The 13,997-nt window shown below is 46.1% G+C and overlaps 1 protein-coding gene, 1 non-coding gene and 1 pseudogene across 3 annotated transcripts in view; all 3 read right to left on the bottom strand.

Annotated features, from left to right (window-relative positions):
- Positions 1-4,566: 4,566 nt before the first annotated feature.
- On the bottom strand, positions 4,567-5,428 carry LOC110308604 (annotated as a pseudogene).
- A 2,185-nt stretch (positions 5,429-7,613) lies between these two features.
- Positions 7,614-13,997, bottom strand: part of Zbed3 (zinc finger BED-type containing 3) — a 13,162-nt gene continuing 6,778 nt past the window's right edge. For both annotated transcript variants that reach the window (XM_021180380.1, XM_029468636.1), the window contains exon 2: positions 7,614-9,378. In XM_021180380.1, the coding sequence (XP_021036039.1) occupies positions 8,675-9,364 (690 nt within the window). In that variant the 5' untranslated portion in view covers positions 9,365-9,378 and the 3' untranslated portion in view covers positions 7,614-8,674. The remainder of the gene's footprint in view (positions 9,379-13,997) is intronic.
- Positions 12,556-12,686, bottom strand: LOC115029208. The gene has a single exon (XR_003834760.1). It is a non-coding gene; the product is annotated as a small nucleolar RNA SNORA68 (small nucleolar RNA).

Here is a 13,997-nt window from a genome sequence, read left to right as displayed (position 1 = left end):
ATTCATCTTTTTGAGCTTTAAGATGTGAAGATGACAATAAAATCTTGCCAACACCGCGGGTCCTCATTTGACGGTGCATCTTGTATCACTGCCCAAGGATTTTAGTTGATAGCAGCGCAGACATTGGGCTGCACGCCTCTCAACCTGAGCAGTAGATGATGGACTGACCAAAGCTAAAAGTGGATGCTGTGAGTCAAGCTGTTAGGTGCTGATGCTGATGGAGGCCAGAGGAGTGCAGAGGAGGTCTCTGTGTGTGGACAGAAGGGTGTTCCCATCTGCTCAGGAAGAAAGTGCTGTCAAAGGTATCCTATGGAGAAGCGAGCTCTCCTTATCTGTGAGGAAGCGCCGTGATGTAGCCCTGCTCAGCGAGCAGAAGGCAGACGTAGCTGGTGGAATGTTATTAGATGTATTTGAACGGGTGAGAGTGAATTACTTAACCTCTCATTACCGGCAGACTCAAAGGTTAGGAAGGTCACCGGCTCATTCACCTGCACATTACTTATCTTGACCAAAAGCCCATGAGAGTCATTCTGCAAGAACAAAGCTCTCATTACCACTTAACGTTTTTTTCTTAAGGCCTTATTTTAATTCTGTGAAGTTTGATCTCAGAAATGTCATAATTAAGGTTTTCAAAAGAAGACTCATTTAACACTGTTTAAGTACATAATGGCTGCCAGTGTTCCACTTCATAAGCCAACTCAAACCAGCTGTAATCTCTTCTGTAACTAGGCTGCCTTATGTGACCCTAAGTTATGGTGCTGTCAAACCTACTTATTAGTCACACAAAAATAATTATCGTGGCTTTCTTATAATCTCACCTTATTAGTCAGAAATATTAACCTAGCTAATCATGTGCCATAGTTGACAGGTTCTGGCACTATTTTTAAACATGAAAAAAGTTTCTGAAAAGTTGGATAGTTTGCTAGTTCAAAGGATGTCCAAAAAGAATGTGCTAGATCCGGTGGCCGCTCTATGAGGCGTTTGTAGGAAGGAAGTACTTTTGCAATCACTGTATACTCTCCTAGGTCACCACGAGGCGGCGACAACTGATGGAAGGCTGGTCATGTGACCTGTAATCTTGGGTAACAGCTTTGCAGGGAGGGACCAGTTCCTTTGGGGTTGGGAAGGAGAATGACTTTACAAACTGTTTCTGTGGCTTCTGGGCAACCTCACTTAGGAGTCCTCCAGGGAGCCTTTCCTTTCGAATGGATGGAGGATTGTGTTTGGGCTCTTTTTCAGATAAAGTAAGAAATGGAAGTCCCAGTCATTGGGCCTTACCATATGCCAGCATTTGGCTAACTTGTGTCTTCCTCACCCCAGCCTGGTGAGATGTATATTACCTCCATCTTACAGATGAGCAGACTGAGGCCCAGAGTTAGGGTTTGGCATGGTTAACAGCATTAAGTGGCAGGAAGCTTGGTTTTTTTTTTTTAAATAGATTTATTTATGTATATGAGTACATTATAGGTGTCTTTAGACACACCAGAAGAAGGCATTGGATCCCATTACAGATGGTTGTGAGCTACCATGTAGTTCCTGGGAATTGAATTCAGGACCTCTGGAAGAGCAGTCAGTGCTCTTAACCACTGAGCCATCTCTCCAGCCCCAGATTTTTTTTTTTAAACCTAAATGGTTCTGGGGATTTAACCCAGGCCTTCAAGCTTGCTAATCAAACCCCCCTGCTTCTGAGCTATAACCCCGCCTATTTACTCCAGTGTGTTGGTAACTGCCCATACATCACTACAGGCTTCCTATTTAATTTGGTCAACAGTCATAGATGTTTTCAGGATCCTTGGAGACTCTAATTTCTCTCTAGAGACATTCTTGATACTCATTTTCCAAAATATCTGTCCCAGAAGTCTAAGTGTCCCCTGCACGGGGCAAAAAGATGTCTGAAGGGGCAGCTTAGGCTGAACTGTGGCATCAATTCTAGGAGAGTTGTGCACCTGTCCCTCTCTCACACCCACCTTAGCCCATGGTAGGATGCGGACATGAATTCCCTCCAAAGATGTCTATGTAAGCCTTGGAACCTGTCAGTAGATTATGGAAGGAAGGAAAGATTAAGGTCTGGATAAGGTTAGGATGCTAACCAGCTGTCCTTAACAAAAAGGCAGCCTTTTTACTATAGGAGAGGGAGGCAGGGAAATGCAAGAGAGACTGCAAGGAGGAATGCTATGAGCCCTTGGATGCTGGAAATGACAAAACTGGATGTCCCCCTAGAACTTCTAGAAGGCACAGGTCTGCTGACCCTTGAGATCCATTTCAGAATTTGCAGAACTCTAAGTTGAATTTGGTGTTTTAAGTCACTAAGATGGTACAGGACAAAGCCAGCCTCTCCTTCCTCTGAGAACATAGGTCACCCTTACCACCAGGGCTCACAGGTGGGGGTAGCCAGCAGGACATCAGCCTCAAGTTAGCAAAGCATGCAGGTTCCTAGTGCTGACAGTGAGATGGGGTGGCAGAGAGCCTGCAGGAGAGCTGGTCAGCTGAGACACTATCGCTAGCTGTAGAGTTCTAGCTACCACTGCCTGGAGAGGGCTGTGAACAGTGCTTTTGACTCAAGAATCTCACTCCAGTCTGAGCTGGCCTCAAACTCTGGCCCAGGCTGGCCTTGAACTTGCAGCAATCCCCCTGGCTCAGCCTCCCAACTACTAGGACTACAGATATGAACCACCAAACCATTTATCTATCTATCTATCTATCTATCTATCTATCTATCTATCTATCTATCTATCTATCTATCTATTTTCTGAGACAGGTTTCTCTGTGTAGCCCTGGCTGTCCTGGAAGTAGCTCTGTAGATTAAGCTGGCCCCTAAACTCAGAGATCCACTTGCCTCTGCCTCCAAAGTGCTGGGATTAAAGGTGTATACCACCACTACCCAGCTACCATTTTTACTTTTAATAATTATTTTACTGAGAAGTATAGCTATGTGACAGCATTGTTTCTAAATGCAGATAATAAGAAAATCTAGTTAACCAAGCAACTGATTTGCTGGACTATCAATTGCTGTTCTAGTATCTTTCCTCTAATTGTAGCAGATTAGAGCCAAGGGGACTTTAATTATGTTGTCTCATTCATGTTCCAGGCACAGAGGCACACCGAGGTAGCTGCAGGGTTCAAAGTTCAGACCTTTAGAAATGGAGCTCTCTGTCTTAGCTTTCTTCCTGTCCCTGTGATAAAACATTCTGACCAAAGCATCATAGGGTGGAAAGGGTTTATTTATCTCTGGTCACAGCCAGTCGTTGAGCTAGCCAGGGCAAGAACTTGAAGCAGAAATCAGAAGCAATGGTACTTGCCGGCTCACACAAAGGCTCATGGTAGGTCAGCTTTCTCACACAGCTCAGGATCACCTGCCAGGGAGTAAGGCTTCCACCTACAGAGGACTAGGATCTCCTTTGTCACTCAGTCATGAGGACAATCCTCAGCAGACATGCCTGTCCATAGTCCTTTACTGAGACTCCCTTCTTAGATGACTCTAGGTGGGGTCGAGTTAGACAGTTAAAGCTAAGTATTAGTGCAGGCTCCAGAGGGAGAACACAACAAAATCTTAGGCAAACAGCGAAACCAGAACAGTGTTTGTGACTCCCTTCTGGGATTTTTAAGGGCACAGAAGTCACAGTGGAAACTTAGCATATGCCAGTCAAATCCTCTTGCCACCAAGGAGGACAGCTCTGGCACTGTTGTCACCCCACTAACTCTGTGCTCACACTTCTGTATCAGCTTCCAAAGTAGAGTGCACAGAAACAATTTGGCAGGAAAATTGTAATTCCAACTGCAAATATTCAAACTCCTCTCATTAAAGCACCGGGGATGCCATCAGGAAACCCTGTCACCTTAGACAGTCTTGTGGATACATGAAAGTTTGTCCTGATCACCAACCAGGAATGACAGTTTCCTGTGAGCAGTCTGCTCTGGCCCTGCCCCCAACCCTGAGCTCGCAAACACCTCCACTGCAGATCCTAGAATGGCAGTGCTAGCTAGCACCATGCTTGTCCCAACCAGAGGATGTGTTTGCCAAGATGCCTGTAGCAGGGGCAGGCTGGAGACAGGTGACCTGCCGTCCCCACTGCCTGCTGAGTGACAAATGATAGCCAAGTGGTCTAGGGATATATTTCTCTCTAGATGTTTTTGGAAAATGGTGGCGATATACCCCCTCGTTTTTTGACCGAGAAAGCAGAGCACAGAGAGAAAGGGTTTGTTTGCAAATCTTGATAGTTTTTATTATGTAAGTAAAGCTTGGTGTAGAAAAATTATAACTGCTGCAGGCAGAAGTGAGCAGAGAGCGAGTCTCTCCCTTTGACTGACTTTTTTTTTTTTTTTTCACCATCAAAGAGATTTTATTCAAGTTTCTAACACAAGTGAGTTATTTTGGTTTGAATTACAGAACTAAGTCCAAGCTGAAAACAAAGTTTCTGGTTTTTGTTTGCTTGTTTTTTCAAGACACGGTTCTCTGTGTAAAGGAGCCCTGGGTGCTTTGGAATTGCTCTGTAGACCACGCTGGCCTTGAACTCACAGAGATCCACCTGCCTCCACCTCTTGAGTGCTGTGATGAAAGGAGTGCACCACCACGCCTGGCTCCCTTGCCAGTCTTTAAGGTCTACCAGGCCAGGCCCTTCGCGGCCTTTGCTCTGCTTTTCCCTCGTTTCTTTTCTCTCTTGGCCTTCAGTCTTTTTCTTTGCCTCTGGTTCATCCATACTGGGTACTGGCCATGCTGGTCTAGAAGAGTCTTTCTGTTTCTCTTAATTTCAGTTTCCATTTTCATGTCATCCTTTTCCTCATCCGCATCACACCGCTCTTCCTTGCACTGCATTTTCTCCTGGCGAGGTTTGGCAACCACCACGGTTGCTATCTCAACATCTTTCATTAGAGCATCCCCGTCCACTCTGAGGATACTCTTCAGTCTGTTGAGCTCCCTTGGCGCATTCTTCTTTCTCTTCTCAGCCCGCATCTTCCTCTTCCACTTGCTCCGCAGGCTTTTAGCCATGCTTCACCTGAGAGACAGGACCGCGCACCACGCGTGGGATGCCAACCGGAAGTGCAGGCGCTTCCTTTGACTGACTCTTAAGCCAGTGCCCAGGATTAGCTGGCCCTTATCAGTTTTCTTCATTGTAAAGACTCTAAAAGCAGAATTCTAAAATAGACTCCTTTAGTTTCATGGCTCTGATCATTGGTGAGACAAAAGAGTAACGTCTCTCAGACTCTTCTTTGCTTCTAAGATATCCAAATCCAGAGCTTACAGCCGGATTTATAAATGGGCCTGAAGCTAAATTCCAGTCGTTAGGAGAAATGCCGTTATTAAGCTAACCTAGAAATTGCAAATGATTAGTGACATTCGGATGCTGGTGACATTCTGTTCCCAGTCTGTGGCATGGCATTCACAAGACCTGTGTAAGGAGAGGGTGTAGTCCAAACTGTTCCCCACAGTCATGGGGCCTGAGAGTCTAATAACTGGCACCTTTAAAGTCTTTTTTTTTTTTTTTTTTTTGGCTCAAGAACTTTTAAAAATTGAACAGGGATGTGGTGCAAAAGCCTTTAATCCAAACACTCCAGAGAGGCAGGCAGATCTCTGTGAGGCCATCCTGGTGTACATATCAAGTTCTAGGCCATACATGGCTAACGAGACTCTCTTAAAAAAATAAAGAAAAAAAAAAGCTACTTCCAGTTAAAATAAAAACCAAAAAGTTACTTCTAGTTAAGCTAATTTTCTGTCGGGAATTTTAAAGAATTAAAGTGAGTTCTACATTAACTACAGAACAACTTAAGTCTCTTAGAGTGCTCACATACTTGGAAGCACAGATGGGTGAACTGCTCCCTCCCACCCTCCTCAGCCCAGGCCTGTCAGGAGGGAAGACAGGAGCCCAAGCAGCCATGTGCTGGCTGGCCGGTTCAGAGAAGGAAATCCTTTGGAGGAAGCTTCATAGTCCCCTGCCCCTGGGAGCTTACCACACGTTTGGCAGGTACTGAGCTGTACCCCAGCCCTGGGTGGCAGTTTTTACCCTGAAGGGACTTAGAGGAAGGCAAACTGGGGCAGAGGTACCAAGAAGACTGTGGCCAAGCTGAAAGACAGGAGGATGAGCTCACAGTGAGTAGGCAAATCCCAGGTGAATGATAAGTCTTGAAGCATGGCTCGAGGAGGGTGTAGCATTTCATAGAAATAAGCCTGTGCTTAGGATTCTGCGAATGGGTCCCCACAGCATCCTGCTTCACTGCAATTGCACCCGAGGGGAAAGCTGCTGGGTGTGTCTTCTCATCTACACAATGAACAGGTCATCAGGTTGCTGAGTTGTGTGTGTGTGTGGGCATCTTTGGAGACAAGGTCTCACGTAGTCAGGGTTGACATTGAACACCCGATTCTCCTGCCTCTACCTAAGTTCGGGGATAATGGGAAAGCATCACCGTGGGTCTCGACCAGCTGTGACATGTGCAGAATGCTCAGGAAAATGTGTCACTATTTCACTTACTGGAAACGGGGACAGGATAGGTGGCAGCATTCAGGGGACAGCGCAGCAGCTAGAAGGACATGACAACTTGCAGACAGCTGGACACATGTGGATCTCGTCTTGACCATTTCACTCTTGCACCAATTTTTTCCTTAAAAATATTGTGTGTGCACCTTAGTGCATGTATGGAAGTCAGAAGCTGTGGGGTTGCTGCTTTCCACCAGTGTGGGTAGGATCTTGCCTGAACTCGGGTCTTCACGCTTGGCAGCAAGTGCCTTCACCTAGTAAGACACCTCAGTGACAAGGTTTATAAAGCAAACAATATTGATACCTCACCTTGGAGCTGCTGCATCTTTGATAATGCTGCAAGTGCCCAGAAAAATACTAGTTATCAGGAGTCAGCGGTGGCAGATGTGATGGGAGGAGCCATAAAGCAGGCAACAGGGCATGAAGTCCAGACCCAGGGTGAAGAGTGAAGGCTGGGGTCTGTGAGTTGCTGGCAGAAGTTAAACTCTAAAGGAATGGAACCAGGTGCCAAATGGAGAAGGTAGCCCATAAAACAAACCTAAGATACAAGTGGGTGCTTCAGAAACTGTCATAGGTCTATCCATATGTCTATGGGTGTATATGTATATAACTCTTTCTAGATTGTTCAAGGTAAAAAAAGTTTGACAGTTTTCTGAGTAAAAAGAGTTTGGGAGCTTGGTTCATACCTTTAGTCTCAGCAACCACGGCTGAGGCAGATTCGAGTTTGAGGCCAGTTTGGTCTGCACAGAGTTCCGGGACAGAAAAACCTTATCTCACCAACAATATAAAGACTCACCATTTACTCTTCAAATGGCCAAGCCTCCGGACCATTGTTAAAGGGGACTCACTCGCCTATTTTCCTGTCTGTGCTTAGACGGTACCTTCCCTCACTTGCTTTCCTAGGCTCAAGTGCAAGGATGACTAATTTTCAAACTCAGGAAAATGGAAGCTTCAGAGACCAAAACCAAGAAAACCCCGAAACAAAAACGGGGCTGGAAAGATGATAGCTCAGCAGTTAGGAGCACTAACTGCTGCTTCTTAGAGGACCCAGGTTAAATTCCCAGCACCTACATGGCAGCTCACAATTGTCTGTAGCTCCCAAGTGCAACACCCACACAGACATACATGCAAGCAGAACACCGATGCAGATAAATAAAAATTTATTAAAAAAAAAAACGGAGTGTTGCAAAACTACAAGTATTTCATGAAATTAATCTGTCGGCCATAGAAACATTTTTCCCAAATCAAATGCAGTGATTTGTCCTAGAATGTATGTGGTTTTTATAAAATATAATGGTCAGATTGCCCTTTCAAACTTCTCATAAAAAAGGCATTTATGTTTAGTCTACCTTAAAAAGACCCTACCTCAAAACAAAAGCCTTTAGAAAGGCACAGTGCACCTCCAAAAGGAGGAGCTTCAGAAGGCAGGTCAGGGCTGGGGAAGCCATGTGTGGCTTCTGGGTGCTAGCTTAGCATGCGCAGGACATGAAACAAACGTGGTGAGATGCAAAGTGGCAAGTGTGGGCAACGAGGACATCTTGACTTTCTGGGATAGGAGGCATGGGGTGGGGGCGGGCAGGCTGAAGAAAGGGAGGGAATGAGATAGAGGTTGACTCTAAGGCAGTGGGGAGGTGCAGCCCCTGGTTTTTCTTTTGGTTCAGGGGGAGGTCTGTGGGGACCTGCGGGGCAAGAAACTATTCTCCCTAGTGGCCGATGTCTTGCTAGTAAGGTGTCAAGTTGCAAGACAAGAAAATGGGAGAATGTACTTGTCGCTGGGTCTCATCCAGGCAAAGATTTAAGGGTGCTCATTGCCTTGGGTTAGCCACATGAGGGACAGGAACAAAAAGGGGTCTCTTTGGGACTGGTCCAAGGTGGGGTTCTATAGATGCTGAAGGCAGGGAGCCAGGAAGTCAGTGATACTCAAGGTTCCTTTCTGGAACATGGTGGTGCCAAGTCAAGATTATACATTTGGAAAAGAGTGGACCAGGTTCCTGGATAAAAACCATGCCCCTTCCCCTGAAAGGCTCGCGGTGTGATGAGTCTCTGGTGTTTAGAGAACCTTCTGGCTTAAAAAGCCTTCAGGACTACAAAGAGGTAGCTGTGAGGACTATCCGGTCTGTGTACCTAATCCAGGCTACTGGACTTGGGGGCGCTGCCGCGCCTGCAGCCTATGGTTAGGTTTACACATGGAGCGGTCAGTCATGCTACAGCAGGACCTTGGTGACCATATCATTGTCACTGTCGTTGTTGTCGTGGATGTCAGGGTCCTCCTTGGGGAGCAGAGGCAGGGGAGAGGGCAGTGCTGGGACCTGTGTACCTGGGCCCTGCTTCTTCATCCACTCACTCAGGGCTTCACGCTCCACCTGTAGCTGGTGGCGCTCCTGCTCCACGGATTGTACCTCCTGCTTCAGAGCCTGGCGCTTGCGCTCCAGCTCTAGTTCCGCCTGCATTAGGGCCGCCTCGCGCCGCTCCAGCTCCAGCTCGCGCTGGCTGCCCCGCATGGCCAGCGCGCCCATCTGCTCCAACAGGCGTGCCCAGTCGCCCTCCGCAGCCATGGTGGGGCTGGGCGGCGGCGGGCAGGGCACGGTGGTCGGCGGGCTCGGAGCAGCACTCTTCTTCAGCTCCAGCAGGTGCACATCACTCAGGTGCCGCCACAGCGCCCGTGTCCACATCTGGAAGCTGGGGAGGCCGCCCACTTGCAGCCCGCACAGGCGGCAGGTGGCCCAGGCGCTCATCATCCGGTGCCTAGGCTGAGCCGGGTCCAGATGGAAGTAGCCCCAGGCCTCGGAGTATGATGGCCCCACGGGCGCGGGACAGGGGCTGCCTTGTTCCGCAGGGTCATCAAGTCTCCGGCTGTCTTCCATGGTGATCTTTAGGGGCTTTTTACTCTTCATTCCTTCTGCAGTGTCTGCATGGAAGCGGGAGAATAACAGTAATTATACACACAGATCCTATAAACATTAGCTGAGGACAAACTACCTTTTATGCTACAAACCTTGTGGATCTGTTTCTTCCCCTCCTTAATACTCAGCATTAAATGTCAATGCCTAAAAAAAGAATGTTAGAAATGTCTAGTCTAACAAAAAAAAAAAAAAGAAAAAAGAAATGTCTAGTCTTTTTGCACTAAGCATTGTCTTCCAAAAAATATCTCCACGTATCACGTCTATCAAGAAACTGAGCTAAACGCTGGAGATGTGGCTCAGTAGCATGCTCGCCCAGCATGCACAAGTGACAAGATTTGATCCCAAACACCACATATTGGGAGTGGCGACTATAACAATGTACTCATAAGAAAACTGTCAATATAGGAAGCTATCAGCTTTCAAAGCATGCACATTGTAGGAACTAGGCAGATGTGAAGCGAGCCTTAAGCTTGTGCCTTTAGCTGGTAGGGCAGGTCTCTCAATGAGGTGGTCCTGGTTACTGGCTGGAGGTTCTGGACAATCCTAGGTTCCAAAGTAGAAAGATGTGTACAGGATAACTCAGGATGATCTTGGAGTTTGTAGGACACACAGACCCACAAGAAATGCCATGAACAGCCTAGGTTAGCAGGAAAGTGACTCCTGGATCTCCATCTAGGATCCTCTATTCCTGAGCATTTTCTAGGTATCCAACACATAGGATGAGAAATAAAGACTATTCCTAACTAGTGGCCCCTCTCATATTTATAAGATAGAAAGCCTGTTTGACACTTCCAGTTACGGGGCTGGGGAAGAACTCTAGTGGTGTATGCTTTGTCTGCTAAGGTATCTACACAAGAGGGACCCAAACAGTGTCATGACTGTAACCACCCAGTCTTGAATATGTGCATAGGCATCATAGCATCAGTGTGGAGATCGGACAAACCGCCTGTGGGATTGGTGCTCTCCATCTTTACATGGGTTCTGGGGATTGAACTTGGGTCATCAGGCTCATGAGGTGAGCGCTTTACCCGCTGAGCCATCACACTGGCTCAGTGACTAAGACAACTCACCCACACCCTGCCCCTCCATGCAAGAAACTGTAAAAAGGTGGAGTTTGGAACAACTTAGAACAAGTTGGAAATGGACCAGATGTGTGGATCTAGACAAACTTTGAAAGTTAAAACAGAATGCTTAGACTCGCCACACTCTTCCGATGACTTCTCAGGAAGCATCCTGGCCAAGGAGAGCCAAGCGTAGTGAGCAACTCAGTGACTGCTCATTCTGCAGGGCGAGGGAGGGGCAGGAGAGATTGTAAAATTACAGAATCTGTTAAATCAAAAAACTGAAGACAAAGACCAGGAAAAAACAACTTCTGTACATGTACATGATGTGTACTCATATATGCATGTACATAGGAAGAGAGTCCCAATTTTATAAAACAAGTAATGGGCATAAAAGGCCAGAAATGACAATAGTGGGTGCTTCCAATTCCCATTTCCTATGTCCAGACAGATCATCCAAACCAAGTATTAAAGTAATTTCAGTAAATTACTGTAAATTATAGATACATGCTGAATATCTACCCAAAAGACACGGGCTGTAAGTTTTTTTTTTTTTTTTTTTTTTTTTTCAGCAGCCCACGGAACCTTAATACAAAGGAATCGAAGATCACAGTGAAGCAGATCTAGAAAACAGCAAGAGAAACTACAGAAACTACCCGGGCATTTAGAAATCAGATCACACATTTTCAAAAACAGTGGATTCTTGAAAAAACTCAGGGAGGAAACTTAATCCCTAGAACCAAGTGAACATGAACGCAAAACTCAGCAGAACCTGTGGGGTGCAGCCTATGCCGCTCCAGGAGGAAAGCCGATAGCTTTGCACGCTCACATTGAGAATCCAGACAGGTCACAATCAATGGACCAGTGATGCACCCCAGGTCTAACAGAAAGAACAAGTCAAACACCAAAGGAGTAGATGGCAGACGTTATGACAGGGACAGCAATTAATGAAATTTAGCTAGATGAGTAATTAACTGTTGCATCAGGTGCTAACCAACCCCGTGAGATGAGCAAGTATTTAAAACGTTTTCCTAAGTTCTGTAAAATCTAGAGGAATGGATACGTTCCCAGTGGCTTAGGACCTAACAAACTGAAAGGCTAGGGGAAATGAACAATTTAAACAGCTCTGTGACAGCGATGGCATTAAGTCGCACAACAAAGGAGGGCGGGGTCACTGCTGAATTCTACCAAACAAAGAAGCTAATACAGACATGCCTCAAAACCATTCCATAAAACAGAAAAGACAGGCAACACTACCAAACTCTCTACAAAGCCAGCTTCACCTCTATGCCAAAACTGGATATGGACACAAGGAAGAAACCAGATTTATAGACCAGTATCCCTGATCACAATTGGTTATGTTCTATTTATCCCTCATTTCTTCAAGGCTTTTGTGGTGAAGAGAGATTGAATTCTCTCAAAGGTCTTTCTTATACCTATTGAAGTGATCAAGTAGTTGACTTTAAGTCAATAAATGTAAGTGTTCATAAAGTTTTGATGTTAAATCATTCTTGCTATATATGGGTAAGACAGTAGCCAATGCTATATACATACTGGGGAAAACCTGAAAGCATTTTCTCTAAGATAAAGACAGGGTGCTCATTCTCCCTGCTCTTGTCCAGTAGAGTACTCAGTGAGTTAGCTAGTGTGGGGAGAAGGGGAGGCGAACGGGGTACAACCAGGGAAAGTGGTGAAATTATCCATATCTGCAGATCCTGAGAAGACCCTTAGGCTGCCACCAGAGAACAACTTTCAGAAAGTAACAGGAAACAAACTCAGTACCCCACATCAGCAGCCTTTCTACACACTAATAACAAAATTGCCAAGAAAAAAAGTCAAGGGAAAAAAAAATCCCATTCTCAATACCAAAACAAAAATAAACACAAAGCAAAAACCCCAAAGCCTAAGGTGAATGACCTATTAATATAAAAACTAAAATATTGAAAATTGTAGACACTGGAGGATAAGGAGAGCCTGTGCTCATGGCTTAGGCAGTGAGAATGGCTATGCCATCAAAAGTCATCTACAGAGTCAATGCAACCACTTCTAAGAACTAGAGAACACACACCCAACATACATATGGACACAAAAGACTTTTTGTTTTGTTTTGGTTTTCCCCAGGACTGTAGAACCTACCGATTCACTCTGGGGGGCACTGCACAGCCCCCCAAAGGCGACGAAGCCCCTTTGCTGTGTGCACCACTATTTAAACAGCCGCTACAGGCAGCGGCAGTTCTTGGGTTGGGTGCCACAAAAGACCCTTTCACAGTCAATTCAACGCAAAGCAAACAAGAGCAATACTGGAAAGCACTGGCCTATACCACAAAGCCATAGAAACAAGACAGCACAGTAGTACTGCAGACAGGTCTGTAGAGCAGTGGACAGAATAGAGGACTGACCGAGCAAACCCACACGCTCCAGACACGTTACAATGAAAGACAGAGCGCCTCTTTCACAAGTAGTACTAGGAAAACTGCATATCCACATACAGAAGAATGAAAAGTGAACGGTCTCTCACAGTGCACACAAGCTCAATTCACAGCGCATCCAAGATCTTAGTAGAATCCTGGGAACCCTAAAGCTGCCAGAGAAAACATTAAGAGACATCTAAACTGGGACTGCAGAAAGGTCAATTGCACAGGAAGGGAGGTCAGAGCTGATGCTGGAAGCTAAAAGGCTTCAGCATGGCCAGGCAAACCAACATCAGTGAGGAGACCACCTACAAGATGAGAGAAAGCCTCTGTCCGTTACACATCCAACAGGAGATGAAGACCTGGGATCCATAACGAACTCCAAACAGTGACAAAAAGCATCCAGTTAATAAGCTGGCGATGCAAATGGCCAGTAAGTGATAGTTTGTTGGTGGCCGTTTGTCTCCACATGGAGAAACAGGGATCCTTTTCTAAGGCTGGTGGGAATCTAAGGTAGTCATACCCATCGGTTGTGTGTGTGTGTGTGGGGGGAGGTTCCTCAAAATCAATAGTGTATGATCTCTGTATCCTACATGAGTATGCCTGAACAATTCAAGGTCCACATGCCACAGAAATGTTTGCCCACTCATGTTTCTTGCTGTACTATCTATAATAGTCAAGATATGGAACCAGGAGCTGAAGGGATGACTTAGCAATTGGGAACACACAGCTCTCAGCACCCATCCTGTGTGACAGCCAGCTCCTGGGGTACTTATGTGCACACACACACACCCGACAGACACAGTGAAAAGTGACCAGCTTAGAGGTCTACCAACAGATGGGATGGCTGAAGATGTGGTAGAGGACCCGAAAGTAGGACATCGCAGGAAAGTGGATGAAACCGAGAGCTGGATGCAGTGAATAAGCCGGACTCAAGACAAATGCCACTTCCCCCTCACGTACAGAAAGTTTATACGTGATGCACGCATCTGTGTAGGACACCAATGTACAAAGTAGAGAAGAGTCTAAACGGCTAGGGAGGGGACAAGAAAGGATAACAGAACACATACATCATAGGAGCAGAAGGTAGAACCATTTAGGGGACAAAGGAGACCAGCAAGGTGTGTGTGTGTGGGGGGGGGGGGGGGGGAG

Source organism: Mus caroli, chromosome 13 (assembly GCF_900094665.2).
Source record: "Mus caroli chromosome 13, CAROLI_EIJ_v1.1, whole genome shotgun sequence".
NCBI classification, from domain to species: domain Eukaryota; kingdom Metazoa; phylum Chordata; class Mammalia; order Rodentia; family Muridae; genus Mus; species Mus caroli.
The sequence above is the reverse complement of the archived record's forward strand: the minus strand, read 5'-3'. Positions and strand labels throughout refer to the sequence as shown.